Consider the following 16,232-nt stretch of genomic DNA (forward strand, 5'->3'; position numbering starts at 1 on the left):
GGGCTTGTTTATTTAAGACTTAAAACAAATGCAGCTCAAACAAAGTGCTTCACAAACCTGTAAAAGGTGTATTGTTGTGGCAAAGGTGGCGCCATCTTTATCTCTGAGAAACTGAATGATCAGCATACACTCTCTTGATAGTAAATAACAGAAAAGGCTGAACTGAAGGGGGGGGGGGGGGGGGGGGGACTTTTTCACACAAAGCCTACTTATGCACATCTGACAGTAAGAAGCTTTTATGAAGTAAATTTAATAGACAGATCCATTTAAAACAATTTGTCAATACTTTGTAACTTTTATTTTCGGGAAATTGCTAAAGCTGCTCTTGCTGTTATGCAGTTGGTATAGAGAGGATCAGAGTAGGAAGGTTTTTAAGTTCAAACTATAGTTGCGGTTCTCATTCATGCCCTTGGTTTCGATGTCTGATTAGGGGATTGCTCCCTGCGCTCTTCTGCACACACATTTCTATCATTACCCTAACGCTGATTGGCTAGCGATTGTTACTGCAGCTTCATCTACCTAATGTGAAGCTTGTCCAATTAAAGAGCCTCATTTCAAAACATCTTCTTGCTTAAGGTCATTCCAAAAAAGTTAAAAAAAAACAACACACTAGACTTCGCTTCCTATCCATAGGGATGGGGATCGTTAATATTTATTGATATCGATACCTTTATCGATACTCCTTATCGATCTGAGTCTTTATCGATACCACTATCGATACTTTTCTGTTATTTGGTGGAACAATATGTTTTAACAGAACTTTTATTGCTTTTATTGCTTAACAAGTGAACATAAAAAAAACGTTTCTAGTCTTCAATAAACATGGCTAATGTAATAGTCCACTTTGAAATTACATAAAACTAACTAGAATATATTTTCACAATTGTTGGTTAATGTATTGTCTACTGTCACTTTTCATCATATTTTAGTGATTAGGAAAATATTTAGCAAATAAATAATTGTATTTTAAATTAAATGTAATTTTTAATATATTTTGGCATCAGTAGTTTAATTATATATTCTAAAATAGTTAGAGCAATATACAAGTGTATTACTCGTTTCTCGCCAAAAACTCATTTTTCCCTTTTCTTTACGTTACACTTGAATGCATCATGATAACCTAATTGTCGTTTTCCTGAGACAATCTGAACACATCATCAAACAGCAGGTCTGAAACTTTTATTTACTTTTCAAGCTAACTAGCTTGTATGCTGCCGATTACAACACGGATTTCACAATTACTATTTTTAACTGACCGGACAAGCTACAAAGTCTGTGTGCGCGCTTACCAGTGGTACTCTGAGTGGATCATGAAGACGGGCCTGACTGTAATGCGGCGGCAGCAGCAGGAGGAGGAGGAGTCTTTTCTGTTCAGTAATCCTCAAGTCGCGAGCGAAGTTAACTGCCAGACTTCACTTGTTTTACTTTTAATATCTGTTTGCTTACAATTTCCTTCCAAAACATTGGTGGACATTCTGCAGTGATTGGATTGATTAGATTTAAATGCTGTGACGCGACTCGAGTGACACACAATTATGTGACAGGACCTCCGGGAGAAAAAAAAAAATGACCAGACTCGATAGTGGTATCGATAAGCCCAAACGTTATTGATTTTCGGGTTTTGAAAAAAGTGGAACCGGGTCCTTGATAGAACCGGGTTTTGATCCCCATCCCTACCTATCCAGGAAGCTTTTTTGAATCAAATGTCAGAAATAGGATTGTTACCCATTACAGTAGCCCAACAAAGCCGTGTTTTTTGCTTAGAAAACATGCAAATTGAATGGATGAACGGGTCCACCCCTTGGAATGGGGGTCGTTTTGCTTCTTATGTTGGCCTGCAATGCCCCATACCTGTCTATGTCTCTGAAAGGGGGGTTGTTAAAGGGAAATGTTGGCCAGGCTAAATAGGTGGGTTCTTGCTTAAGGTCATATCGCTCATATGAGACTAGCTTAAGTTTAAACCCAACTCTCTGTCATCAGACACTAGCTGCTTCCACTCCAGCATTCACCATAACCTATAACCACTACCGTCTGCAGCGCAACTAATATCATCTCTTCTGAGCTGTCACACAAGTCAACTAGCAAACCAGCTACAGAAATGGATCCCGATTACCCTCACATCACAGGAGACAGCAGCTTGGAGGCTCGCTCCGTGGGATCCATATCTTGAGCTATGAAGCACGGTGCTTGACATGTCTTGGGCTGGAAAATGCTCATCTGGGCAATGTCCGCCCTAACTCCTAAATCCCTAAATTACAATATAGTGGACTTCATATTAAACTCAGTTAATGAACGTTTGGACAGATGACCACTGCTTTCGCTCCCCGCTGGTCACCTAACTCCGTTTACCCACGCAGTGCCTGTGCTATCTTTGTTATTTGTCGCCAATACAACAAATACCATAATGCTTTGCAAAGAGAGCTCTCCGGAGCAATCTGGAATATATCTGCTCATCCAATGACCATCGATGATCACTACTTTTCAGGATGCATTGTGGGAAATTTCAAGTCCACTAATTTTCATCCACGAGTCGTTTGGACACTCATCTAAAATATCCCTATATAGGGCGCTATACATTGATTAGGGCGGACGTTTGTACCCAGCCATGGTCTTGGCCACAGCGCTCTGGGAGGAGGTCTAAGATGTAACCTATGAGGAAGAATATATCTTCTCAAACCCTGTATTTCAGAAGATGATGAAGAGGAAGAATTTTTCATCCTTGGTCCATAGGCTGCAATGCTGATTCCTTGGGATGGCGGGAAGAGGGTGACAACCTCCCCACTATGGACATGGATTTGCAGACAGAGTGCACACATGCTGCATCCATCAGAATTTCCTGGCCTAAAATAATACCAGACACCATAAGATCCTGCTACAAAGGCAAGAAATTGCCCCAGACTACCAGGGTGACACGAAACAAATGCTACCTGCTTTCCCAGAGCCTTTGGACGAGCAAGCAGTTTTCTGAAAGGTCCGACCGTTCAGTGAGAAGACTCAGATCCAATCTCCTTTGTCAGCTTCGGACTTTGAGGGCATGCCGAAGCTGGGCATTGACCATATGCACCCAATGGAGCCACTGGTGGCAGTATATTTGAACCCACAGCGTTTCCAGTTGGCACTAACGGAAGCGCTTATAGCGTTTGCTGTTACAGCTCTAAACATCTCCATACTCTCCTCATATCACGTGTATTTTTGCAAGATCATGGCCCTGAAATGTGGGATGAGATCACCCACATGGCAGACATCTGACTCCGGATGCAGCTCTGCGTAGTCCAGGCCACAGAAAAAAAAACAATAGGGGTGAAGGTTTTGAAGGGAAAGAGGGAGGTGGCTAAATCTGACCAACCTGTCACACCATCACAGGAATGAGATTTTGGACATGTGTCGCTTCTGCTTTAGCCTCCATGCAACAGCAGTGTGAGGCTCAGAAAACAAAGGACTGTTTCTATCTACCGAGGAAGACGGTGCCTTGTCATCAGGTGACATCATGGCAGTCCCATGCCCAAGCGACTTTCTAAAGTCTTCAGGACTATTAGCAGCTTCTCCTGCAGGAGAGTCAGCACAGACCAGAAAAAAGAAGAGGGGGACCTGGAGTTGAACTTCCCTTGTAGAGCAGCTCTGCCCACCCAGCAGAAGACTGTTGGGCTGGTTATACTCCCACAGCCATGTGTTGCAGTTAGTTTGTCTCAGGTATGACGCAGATATTTTGGATTCATGCCATATTTTAAAGCGTGGTCTGTGCTATGTTATTCCACGCCACAAAGCAAGGACAATCATGAACAATCACTAGGATTGTGGGTTTCTGTGTGTCGGTTTGAGGAGCTTGTTCGCCGTATACAACCCCTCATCCGGCGCCGGACTACACACAGCTCACCCGTAAGACTGGCCGTGGCGCTGCCTGTTTTGGCTTTGGGTACAAACCAACAGACCGTCGCACAGAGCTACAGACTTGCGTCCTGCACGGTGACTGGGATAGTGTCCGAGTCGTGCCAGGCATTGTGGGTGGCACTACAGCCAGTGTGTCTGCCATTAGGTACCAATCTGTTAACGCATATCTGCGTAAACTGCGACACAAACATACACTACCTGGTTTCTGAGCCTAAACCAGGCTTGTGTCCCCCTGATTCTCAGCTGCAAGACCCTTAGCTGAAGAAAAATGAGGCTTGATTACTGGTTCTATCCTAACTATGAGTCACACCAGAACATTTAAAGGTTAAAGGATAAAAGCATGATTCCTAGTCACATACAAACCCACCACGTAGACTTCCACTGGTTACCAGTTTCCTGGCATCCCATGGGACCTGAGAGTGGTGTTGGGAGCCTTGCTATCTCCCTATTTAAACCTTTGGAGGAGGAAGACCTTAAAGGAATAGTACACCCAAAACATGATTAGCCTTCATTTTCTACTCACCCCCATGCTGAACAACACTCTGGAGTACTTTTTTGATATCTCAAATGCATCTGGAGATCTGGGAGGCTTCTTGCTGTCTGCTGACATTCAAATAATGGAGGTCTATGGTGACCGAGACAGAAAGGTCCATAAAAGTCCACAAAAAACGTGTCAATATTCCTCCATACTGCTCGTCCAATGTATTCCTGAGTGGGTATCATCCAGAATTTACTCGAAACGAAGTCATTTAGAATGTTTTTAGAGCATAAACAGTAGTGTATAGGATTTCCTGAAAGCGCGCACATGCGCGATCACGACGCTACGGAAGCCGGCAGACCAAACCAGCGCATTCAGCTCGGCAAAGAACTCATGCTCTTCCTCAACACTGAAGTCCTCAGACATTTTTCTTTCGTTGTTTCTTTCTTTGCACAGGTAAACAGCACATTTCTTCTTCTACGCTTGCATTATTGGCAGAGCAGACGCTGAATGCGCACTTTCATCTGGCTTGGTCTGCCGGCTTCCGTAGCGTCGTGAGCGTGCATGTGCGCGCTTTTAGGAAATCCTATACACTACTGTTTATGCTCTAAAAACATTCTAAATGACTTCGTTTCGAGTAAATTCTGGATGCTACCCACTCAGGAAACTTGGAATACATTGGAAGAGCAGTATGGAGGAATATTGACACGTTTTTTTGTGGACTTTTATGGACCTTTCTGCCTCGGTCCCCATAGACCTCCATTATTTGAATGTCAGCAGACAGCAAGAAGCCTCCCAGATCTCCAGATGCATTTGAGATATCAAAAAAGTACTCCAGAGTGTTGTTCAGCATGGGGGTGAGTAGAAAATGAAGGCTAATCATGTTTTGGGTGTACTATTCCTTTAAGCAGCTATCCTGTAAGACACTGCTATTATTTTTCTTTGACATTTATTAAACGTGTAGGTTTATTAACTGCTCTCTCAGCAAGTCCCTCCTGTAAAAAAGTTTGTTTCTGTAGATGTCAAGGTTAAACTGTAGCAACTTCTGAATGACCCCTTAGGGGAAACCACATCAAAAAGCAGCATCTCTAACCCTGGATTGAGGGAGTATTTGAACTATCCTATACAAGCCAGAGCTTAAACCCCATGGTGGGCCTACCTGCTCATTCCACCCATGGAATGGCTGCATCCTGAGCCCTCTTAGGGAGTCTTTCTACATGGATAAGTGCAGCAGCGACTGATTTTCTCAGCTTTCCTTTGCTTAATTTTATGTTCTACCTCTCAGTTTCAAGCGTCGCTTCGAGTGTTTCAAACCCTGTGACCTCACTGGAACAGAACGGTCTCAGCTAGCCACTGAAGGTTGCTAAAGATGAGCTTTCAGGCAATACAGGACTGTCCATAACCCAAGGTGAGACATCAAAACGCTTGCGTAATACTGGTTTTAGAGTAGCATAGAGAGATGTCTCACCAAACAACCATTTCTGCTGTGAAAAGTGAAAAGAGGTGCTTATTTTGAGTGCCTCTGAGGAATGTTTTAAATCAGGCATCCCCAAAGTCGGTCCTCGATGGCTGCGGTGCTGCAGGTTTTAGAGGTTTCTCTGCTTCAGCACATCTGATTTTAATTGATAGTTCATTAACAGGCTTTTGCTGTACTGCATCATCAGAATCAGCTGTGCTAAAGCAGAGAAACCTCTAAAACCTGCAGGACAGCAGCACTCAAGGATTGACTTTGGGGATGCCTGCGTTAAATGAACAAGAACTGTCTGAAAGACTGAGGTTTTTAAAGGCCTTAATAGTCGTACGTTGCAGCTACACTTTTGGGAGTCCTCAACATATCGTCCCGGAAGCACGAACATATGGGCACTATGCCATCTGTTCATCATCCCCAGCGCATTTCAGCACAAATGCTGTTTATGCTTTAATGTTTAGATTTAGGATGGAGATATTCTAAAACCCTGACTTTCAAAGAATGTAAAAACCTGGTGGGAACCCAGAAAAACATAGAAAGGTTGCAATGTCTTGGAATATTATAGCATTCCACTCTGGAACAAGTTCCTTACCTGAGCGTTCTCTGTATTCGACCGGCGGTTTGTATCTGGGTAATGTAGTTCTTCTGTCAACTTCTAATGCTGCATAATCTCTCTTGCTGTCATCTGAGGAGCTCCTCTGCATGGGAGGACGCAGGTCCAGGTCAGAGATTGAACGTATGACATCAGGTAAGATTCTGTCCATTTTTTCAGGTTGATCTTCACGTTTCTTTATCCAGTCTTCCTGTTTGTCCCTGATATCCTCTTTCTCAAATTTAGCATATTTCTTCTCCCTATCCTCTCTTCCTCTGTCCTCTTTTCTGTTATCTCTATTCTCTTTTCTTTCCCTGCTTTCAAGATCTCTTCTTTCCTTGTCGTACCGCTCCCTATCTTCTCGATCCCTCCGTTCTCTCTCATCACGATCTCTCTTTTCTCTCTCATCCCTATTCCGTTCTCTTTTCTCCCTTTCCCTCTCTTCCAAATCCTTTTTCTCCCTCTCCTCCACATCCCTCCTTTCCCTCTCGTCCCGATCCTTCCTTTCCCTCTCGTCCCGATCCTTCCTTTCCCTCCCGTCCCGATCCCTCCTTTCCCTCTCGTCCCGATCCCTCCTTTCCCTCTCGTCTCGAGCCCTCCTTTCTCTTTCGTCACGATCCCTCCTCTCCTTCCCATCACGATTTCTTGTCTCCCTCTCATCTGGATCCCGATCCCTTTTCTCTTCCCGGTCCCTCCTCTCTCTGCCATCCCGACCTCTTCTCTCCCTCTCATCTAGATCTCGATCTCTTTTCTCATCCCGATCCCTCCTTTCCCTCTCGTCCCGATCTCTCCTCTCCCTCTCCTCCCGATCCCTCCTCTCTCTTTCGTCCTGATCTCTCCTCTCCCTCTCGTCCCGATTTCTCCTTTCCCTTTCATCTGGATCCTGATCTCTCCTCTCATCCCGATCTCTTCGCTCTCTGATGTCTCTGTCAGCCTTTTCATCTCTTCTTTCTCTCCTTTCCTCTCTAGAGTCAACTCCACCATCCTTTTCCTTTTCTTCTTTCCAGTCTCTTCTTTCTATGGCTTCTCTATCTAGCCGTCCTCTCTCCTCTCTTTTATCTTGGCCATCCCTCCTCTTGTCTCTATGGTATTTGTCATCTTGTTGGGGGAAAGATCCTCTCCTATCATTATCTGAGGGAATGCGGCTTCGTTTGTCTACATCCAGAGGCAATTTTGCATAACTGTCCACGTCCAGGGGTGCCCTGTTACTTCGAGAAGCGTCCGATGCCACCCTGCCTCGACGCTCATCTGCTGGAGGATACCGAATGGGATTCCCCTTGATGTCAGAATCTCGAGACACTCGACTTCCCACCTCTGACAATCTATCTGGATCCAATGGTAAGGGGTGCCCATTTTTAACTGGGAGTTCTTTTGAGTGGACAGATGAGAAAAAAACCCACATCAGATATTCACTATTTTCTAATGAGCTTGAACTTTACTTTGAAACACTTGGAAGTAGACCTACCATTTTCCGGGATCTCTTTTAAAACTCCTCTAGCAATCAGTTCCTGGCGAGATTTTCTGACCGAAATCCTCCTTTCCAATTCTGAGGAGTGAATACCGCACATAAACATTGAATAAATAAACACAATACAAACGGCGCTTGCAGTCAACTCTTTAGTGAACATACCCTTCGATGTTTCGGTGAACTTCTCGCTTGGCTTTTTCTTCTTAAACCTAAAGTGTTTGAGAAACTTCCCCATTTTGGAAATTTTATCTTTGCGCTTTGCTGGGGGTGCTTCTCCAGAGTTTCCTTCTTCATTCCCCGGCGTGCTCTGATGCAAGTCAACCTCATCACCTGTATGACAACAAAAACATTGGAAGCATATAAATAATACAATTCAAAAAGCATACTTTTCTTTTGTAGTGTAAGAGGCCCGTGTGATATGGCTGAAAAATATATCACAATATAAGCCTGTTATACCAGTCATTTAGGAGTGGGAGGGGAGGATGAAACTTAATTGTAACCCTGACTCTATTTAATCAGCCCCATCACCAGCATCGCTTATCTTAGGTGTGAGGAGATGAGAAGATAAATCCTTTCCTGTTTCGGCACACCGCAGAATGCTTCAAGTTCTGAATCGGATTTGAACAAAATACAGACGATTCCACTGGCTGTATTTTCTTATTATTTTGATCAGGTGTCAATCATGATGCCAATTGCCCAGCCCCATTATTAGAGGACAATCTAACAGACGATTGTAAATTAATTGGTTTGACAAACCTTTGTAATTTTTGAGATTGACTGTTTAATATCCAAGGTTAAAATAAATCTGCATTTAACCCTTTAAAACATTGAGTAGAGGTGTCATTGCATGTCAATAGGCCATATTTGGAAACAAGATTTAAATGTTGAGTCATTTTAAAACCTTGTCTCCAACCATGCTGCTCTGGATGCATCTTTGATGTTAGAGAAGAGAAATACAGTGTGGAAGAGTTTTGTCAGGTGATGAAAGAAGGGCAGGTAGGACAGTCTTGCACATGCTCAGTTATTTAAAAAAGTGACTTGGTGGTGTTTGCCAACATTTATAAAACATAATTCACTGTTCCTTTAACCCCACAAATGGACCCAACAGCAACTTCTGCTACTGTGCATTATAAGAGATCTAAAGGTGTTGAAGAACTAGCAAACTGGCTGATTCTGAAATGTTTTAAGCATTTGATTTGTTTCTTTTTTTTTATTCAACTGAAAATCTGACAGATTACTAATAACTAATTAAATTACAGATTACTAATAAGAAATTAGCCAAAGCAGAAAAAGATTTTTTTTTTGTCTCCTTTCTTTAATCCAAACAGCTTGAAGCTACTGTCCTACCCCATGCAATTGACAAAATTGACATAATTATCAGTTTTATGATTTAAAACAGGCAGATCTGCTGTAGTGTAGCTTGCAGGCGAAGAGGTTGGTTTTCCAATTGAAGGCTTTTGCACAGCAGTGCTTACCAATACAAACATCTTAAAATTACTACACAGCTCACGGTAATGTGCTTTGATTTTTGTACATCAAATATTTTATCTCTTATCCAACCAAATGGAAACTGATTGTTTCATCTATGCCTCATTTTAATAATTTCTGCAAAAACTTCTACATTAAAAAAAATCTGAACATAAGGTCTAAATATCTGGATTCAGGTAACAGTGTGGTTTATCTCTTTCTCAATAGATTTTGGGAAAACAGATTGGTTCGGTTTTCACTGTTAGAGAAATGTTACTTTATTTTGTCAGTGTACGTGTATTTATTCAAGAAAATATCTATTTAACACAAACCTGGACAACATAGTGTGCTAACATGATTGTGACTTCATTGTAATTCATTGTTCTTCATTTTAATGCTGTAGGACTCAGGTTGGTGGAGAACTGAAGGTCTATGTGTTAAAGTGAACCTGTTCCTTCCAGCTATAGCAGCTGTGCTGATCCTTGGCCTAAACTGATTTCAGATAATAAAGTAAAAAATATTGGTGTTGTTTTGACAGGACTTGTCATTTAAATCCCATATAAAAGAGGTTTCTAGAATTTCCTTGTTTCATCTGCGGAATATCGCAAAAATTAGAAATATCCTGTCCAGGGATGATGCAGAGAAACTAGTGCATGCATTTGTTACTTCAAGGCTGGACTATTGTAATTCTTTGCTATCAGGAAGTCCACAAACTGTAGTTAAAAGCCTTCAGCTGATCCAAAATGCTGCAGCCAGAGTTCTGATGAAAATGAAAAAGAGAGATCATATCTCTCCTATCCTGGCTTCTCTTCATTAGCTTCCTGTTAACCCATTTAGGCCGGGAAAGCATTACCGCATTTCTACCATTCAAGCCGGGGGCGCTGTTGCGTAATTCTACCATTGACGCCGGGAGAGCATATAAGTCAAGCAAGAAGAAAGAAGTTTTTTTCAAGCAAACATGGAGGAGTTTGACAGAGAAGAGTTGTCGGAAGGCAGTGATTTTGAGGAGTGTGTCGGCTTTGATGACGGTATAGATGAAAATGATGACTTTGAACGCGCTGAACCAATCGAACTACCACCGCAATGCACGGAGTGTTTTCAACCGCACACCTGGAGTGAAAGTTGATTTGCCTGCAGACGCCACACCGCTGCAGGCATTTGAGCATATTTTTAATGAAGAACTTTGGATGCATCTTGTTACCGAGACGAATAGGTACAGTGACCAAACAAACCAAACTCCAACAAGAGCAAAGATGGCAAAGTGGTCACCCGTGACTGTGACGGAGATGAAGACATTTATTGGGCTGTGTATGGGCATGGGACTTCTTGTGTTGCCAGTACGAAGAGATTATTGGCGACAGAGTAAACCTCTCTTCAGGACGCAGTTCCCCCAAAATATGTCCCGGGACAGATTTGTGGCCATCTGGAGGTAAGTTGTATGCAATTTATAACACAGACATATGCATTATTATGCATAATAATACTGTTAATAAGTAATCATCAGATAGTTATTTATGTAATGTTTGTTCTTTATTTTAAAAACGTTTTATATTGCACATTCTCAATGAAGGCATGATCACATATGGAAAAAATAAAAGGTTGAATTTTTTTTTTTTTTTGATTACTGCTTTTCACTTTTTTTTTGGAAGAATTTCAAAGATAAAATATATTTTTCTATCTGCTACAGAAGCTGAGATATCAATAATTTACTAGGCGTTGACACAGTTGCTGAATTTACAGAAAAACTTCAGGTTTTAGGGGTATTTTTTAAAATCGGCCATAGGTTTTTAAGGTGTTTTTTCCAGGCGTTTTAGGCCTAAATGGGTTAAATCCAGAATAGAATTAAAAATCCTCCTTCTCACATATAAAGCCTTAAATGGCCAAGCTCCATCTGATATCAGAGATCTGATTGTTCCTTATGTTCCTAACAGAGCACTTCACTCTCAATCTGCAGGTTTACTAGTGGTTCCTAGAATTTCTAAAAGTAGAATGGGAGGCAGATCTTTTAGTTATCAGGCTCCTCTCCTGTGGAACCAACTACCAGTTTTAGTCCGTGAGGCAGACACCCTGTCTACTTTTAAGGCTAGGCTTAAAACTTTCCTTTTTGATAAAGCTTACAGTTAGAGTGACTCAGGTTATCCTGTGCTATCTCTATAGTAATGCTGCTATAGGCTTAGACTGCTGGAGGACATAGGGACCCCTTTTTCATCATTCTATCTCTATTCTTCCACTCTGCAGAATCTGTTAGTTCAATCTCTAACGTTATGCTCTCTCTGCTTTGTCTCATAGTAGCTTTGCCTTGTCTATTCCTGTGAGACCATCTTGGAGAGGAAATATCAACTGTGATGCTGCCACCAACACCCTTGTTTATAGATGTTCGAGATCAGCCTGTTTTTCCAGTGTAGCCCTGTTTCTCTGACTGTGACTGGCTGGATGTGCTCTCTTCATCCTCTGACATGGGAGTTGGCTAGTATATCGTCTGCCTGGCTATGTGTTTCCTGGACGGGGCCGCCTTTTACAGCTGCTTTTTGTATCTCTGCTTCTGTCTCCTTAAACCCCAGTCAGCCTCAGCAGATGGCCTGGTTCTGCTGGAGGTTTCTTCTTGTTAAAATTGAGTTTTTCCTCTCCACTGTCGCTACAAGCATGCTTAGTGTGAGGGATTGTATTTGAGTCAATGAGTCGATGCAATCAACTGGTTTTCCTTAGATAGAAAACTTTGAATCAATTTGATTGTATGATCTGATTGAACTGTAAAGTGCCTTGAGATGACATGTGTTGTGAATTGGCGCTATATAAACTGAACTGAATTGAAACTGTTAGGTGTAGGAATATTTGGTCCTAATCTTCAACTAGAAGAAATATGCTTAATACGCAGATCAGGAGACATACAAGCCACTGTTTTATCAGCAGTAGATTGTTATCTTTTTGTTTTTTCTTTTCCTTTATCAATTAAAATCAGTATCTAATTTAGACTTGGAAATTAGCTAAAAAAAAAAGTAATGAATTAAATATTTTGGGGGTCAGAGTTTCTATAACCTCCATTAGAAAATACCAAACAGTTTTTTTAGGGAATAGTGCCTGTTCAGCTCTTCTATCAACACAAATAGAGCACAGACTTTGCCAAACAAAGTGGAGACTTCAGGTTTAACTATAAACCTTGGTTAGGTAATGGAAAAAACAGAGAGTTGTAACAAGAACTCAAGGCAGGTTTGATGTAAAACTATTGATGAAAAGCAACAACGGCTACTATTGACGGTGAATCTATGAAGGTTCCTCATCAGAAATCACGGGAAACTAAAGAGAGCATGGTAAATGAACTTTAAAATACCACAAACTGAGGGACTCTAAGATAAAACAAAAAATGACTGATTCCTTACAGGTATAGTAGACGATATTTTATTTCCGGGTGGATTATCTAAATAAGTGGTCCTCCTAATTGTTAATCATTCTGGTGATATGTTTAAGTAAGGCCGTCCTATGTGCTCGCCCCGTTAGCTATCTTTTTCTGCTCATGCTCACTTTCAGACGCACATGTGTGGTGAGGTACAGTTTCAGACAGTCATTGAAGGTCACCTTTCTCACCATGGTTCTTAGAAAATGGCCGAATGTCGTAAGAGAAAAAGTGTCCACAGAGTGTATGAAAGAGGCAGATTTATGCCTTTGTGCAGAGAGCTCTCCTCGCAAAGCATTATAGGATTTGCTATCACAGCGGCCCTGTCGCTACCCGACGGCGGCGACTAATAACAAGAATGGCGCCGGCACTGCACAGTGGAGGAGTTATGTTACCAACGACGAGCAAAAAAAGGTGATCATCTGTCCAAACGGTAAGTTAACTGAGTTCGCTATAAAGTCCACTATATAGTCCGCGCTGTGTATAGTGATTGAGGGATTTAGGGGTTAGGGCGTACGTTCAGACACAGGAAGCTTGTATGAGCGATGAGAACAGCAACTTTTAAACAGGGCGTGCACAAGGAGAAATGGGCTCATACATGCTCATCATCAGAGCGGTTCCACGCGTTTAATAGGCGTTCCCTCTTAGGGTTGTGCATGTGTATTTTTTAAACTGGAGAGGGCGGGTCTTCTTGACAATCCTGCACAATATCTTTTATCCCCTAATAGGAGAGAGATTGTTACAATACCCAAATAAAACTGTCCTCAGAAAACTTAGACAGAAAATGTAGGCTGAGGTGATAAAGGACGAAGGCTGCAGTAAAGAGAATATGCAGTAAGTGATGGTCAAAGATCCCTCTCTCTTTAGGTTCAAACCCTGTGAAATATTACAGGACAGTAAAAGTAAGTGAATGCCAACTCGTTCCAACATGGGGGGAAAAATTTTTGACCTTGATAAAACAAAGGAAAAAATAATCGTTTCTCAAAACTCAAGTCATTTTTGGCCTGCTTTTATCAAAATCTTTCAAATAGTAACTAATAGTAAAATGATATTTTCTACTTTCTTCAACATTTCTGTATTTATTTTCACTACTTTATTTTAACACTCTGCAAAGATAAAACCTCCTGTGGACAGGCTGAGCTCACTGAACTGAAATCATTGCCTTCCAAAGCCTTTTCTTGCACCAGTGCGATGAGATCAGAGTTTGACAACAGCATAACTGAAAGAAGTCTTTAGCTACAGATAGTTTCTGGAATTCAGGTCATTTTCAGAGAGAAAACTAATTATTGACCAATGAGTTATCTTAAAGTATTTGCTTGTAAAACAATCTGGAAGCAGAAATAGTTTGTAGCATCAGGAACAAAACAAAAAAACTAAAACTCATTCTTCTGTCATCACTCAGCCATTTAAACACAGTGTGCTGATAAAAGCGTGAACACAGCACCGACCAGCTGGTACTTATTTACCTCCCTGTATTCCTATGGTCAAGCCCCATCTGACTCATGCCAATCACATGACGTTTTCAAACCAAATATGCAGAAAAGAAAAACCAAAGTCTAAAATACACCAGAGTTGGTGAGTCAATATGTAACTAGGGCTATATCGTCAAGTAACAGTGAAGTTTCACACTACTCCTCCACTTGCAGTCAGCAAACATACAACTGGAATATTACAAATAAATCACCTTAGAGATTGGATATGTTTTACAGACAAAGACTAATGAGAAATATTTGACATAGACGAAAATGGATTAAAAAAAAAGATGATTAGGTAGAAAAGTGAGGACTGCTGACTGCTGTTGATCCTCCAATGTGATTTAACATCTGCTGCTATAAGCACACAGAGAGTTGTGTGCAAACAGAGGTTTCACAATCACTACATTCCATCTGCATACATTCTTCTCCACCTGTCTGTACCTGCCACCCTCCCGTTTCTCAAGCCTTTTAGAAACACCTGCTCGTCTTTAAGCTCTTGATGGCGCTTAGCTGGGTAAAACTGAAGAAACGCATGACAGGTCATTCTGTTACGTGTTTATCCTGACAGGGTTCAAGAGTCTTACCAGGTTTGTGTCTGTCCGGTTGCTGGGCCACATTCTCGCTGCTAGCATTGTGTCCCATGCTACGGCGCCCGTCCCTGTCGGCCTGCCAGGCACTGCCTCTCTAGAGGCCCACGGCAGGAGCCCAAAACCTTACTCCAACTCTCTCTTCTCCAAACAGACCAAACTACTGTAACTACTGTCTTGACTGCTCACTGGAGGTGTTCAGTCTCTCTTGGCTCTAAAGCCCTGCCCTCCCCCCTTCTCTCAGCTTGTGTTACTCAGTTGGTTTCTCCCTCCCTCTTCCTACCCTCCTTCCTTCGTCTTCTCACTTTAAAACACAAACACACTCCCTCCCTCTCCAAGCTTTTAGGTCCCTCCCTCATGTAGTTCTGACTTTCTGAATAGGGTACACAGGAAAGGTAGTCCGGCAGAGGCATTGAGGTTTGACCGGGCCAGCCAGCAACACCAAGCCTTAAGGGATTTGCACCCCCCAGCAGCCTGCACGTCCTTTGATGTTGCACTATTTCTCCAGTGAGAACAAAAACCTGGTCCCTGAAGGAACAGGATTGGCTCTGCAGGCTGCTGTAACCTGAGAAAGCAGAAGGTGATCCAGACCGAGGTGGAACGCAGTGACCGAGAACAGGAAGTGTCGCAATGCAGGTGTACTGTAACTAGGACGATTGTCCTTTGAAACTATGTCCTATGTGTAGAATGATGACTGTAGCTGAATATTAGCAACTTGGCTTCTGCTTGGTATCATTCCAAGACCATGTCTCATACTGGAATGCACTAATAAGAGGTTGAAAGAAGACATGAGCTGGTAAGAGCTTCTTACACTGAAATGATTGGGAATAAAAACACCATCCATGATACCTTCATAAAATTTACCACATTTAAAAGGTTATCTTTATTTTCATGACTATGAAAATTGAAGATTCACACTGAAAGCATCAAAACGGTGAATTAACACATGTGGAAGCTCATCAAGAGATGTGTGAAGCAGTAATCAAAGCAAACAAAACTTTGAAGAACCTATAACATAACACTAGAATATAAAACGATGAATTAACACGTACTTAACAAAAAGTGTGAAACAACTGAAAATATTCTGGTGAAGGTGCTCTGTCATCCAGGTCATAGTCATTAAAAACAATCCACTGGACTTTGTTTCCAAGCTTGACGACGTTTCGCTTCCCATCCAGGAAGCTTTTTCAATTCAAAATGTCCGAGATATTCCTGACATTTTGAATGTCTTGGTTTTTAATTTTTTTGGAACTGAAATATGCCTTATATTCTAGGTTCTTTAAAGTAGCCGCATTTTTGGTTTGATCATACATCTATTGATGAGCTTTCACATGTGTTCATTCATAGTTTTGATGCTTTCAGTGTGAATCTTCAATTTTCATAGTCATGAAAATAAAGAAAACTTTTTGATTGAGAAA

General features: G+C 41.7%; 1 protein-coding gene across 3 annotated transcripts in view; it reads right to left on the reverse strand.

Annotated features, from left to right (window-relative positions):
* Positions 1–16,232, reverse strand: part of LOC119776440 (phosphatase and actin regulator 4A-like) — a 56,330-nt gene that overhangs the window by 19,823 nt on the left and 20,275 nt on the right. Inside the window, exons 1-4 of one of the 3 annotated variants that reach the window (XM_038274831.1) lie at positions 14,812–15,090; positions 8,057–8,224; positions 7,892–7,972; positions 6,427–7,794 (exon numbers count right to left, since the gene is read on the reverse strand). In XM_038274831.1, the coding sequence (XP_038130759.1) occupies positions 6,427–7,794; positions 7,892–7,972; positions 8,057–8,224; positions 14,812–14,869 (1,675 nt within the window). In that variant the 5' untranslated portion in view covers positions 14,870–15,090. Of the gene's footprint in view, positions 1–6,426; positions 7,795–7,891; positions 7,973–8,056; positions 8,225–14,811; positions 15,091–16,232 lie in introns of those variants that run through there. The other 2 variants (XM_038274833.1, XM_038274832.1) reach the window with 2 other exon arrangements.

This window comes from Cyprinodon tularosa, unplaced genomic scaffold (assembly GCF_016077235.1).
Source record: "Cyprinodon tularosa strain WSP-4 unplaced genomic scaffold, ASM1607723v1 ctg932, whole genome shotgun sequence".
Lineage (NCBI taxonomy): Eukaryota > Metazoa > Chordata > Actinopteri > Cyprinodontiformes > Cyprinodontidae > Cyprinodon > Cyprinodon tularosa.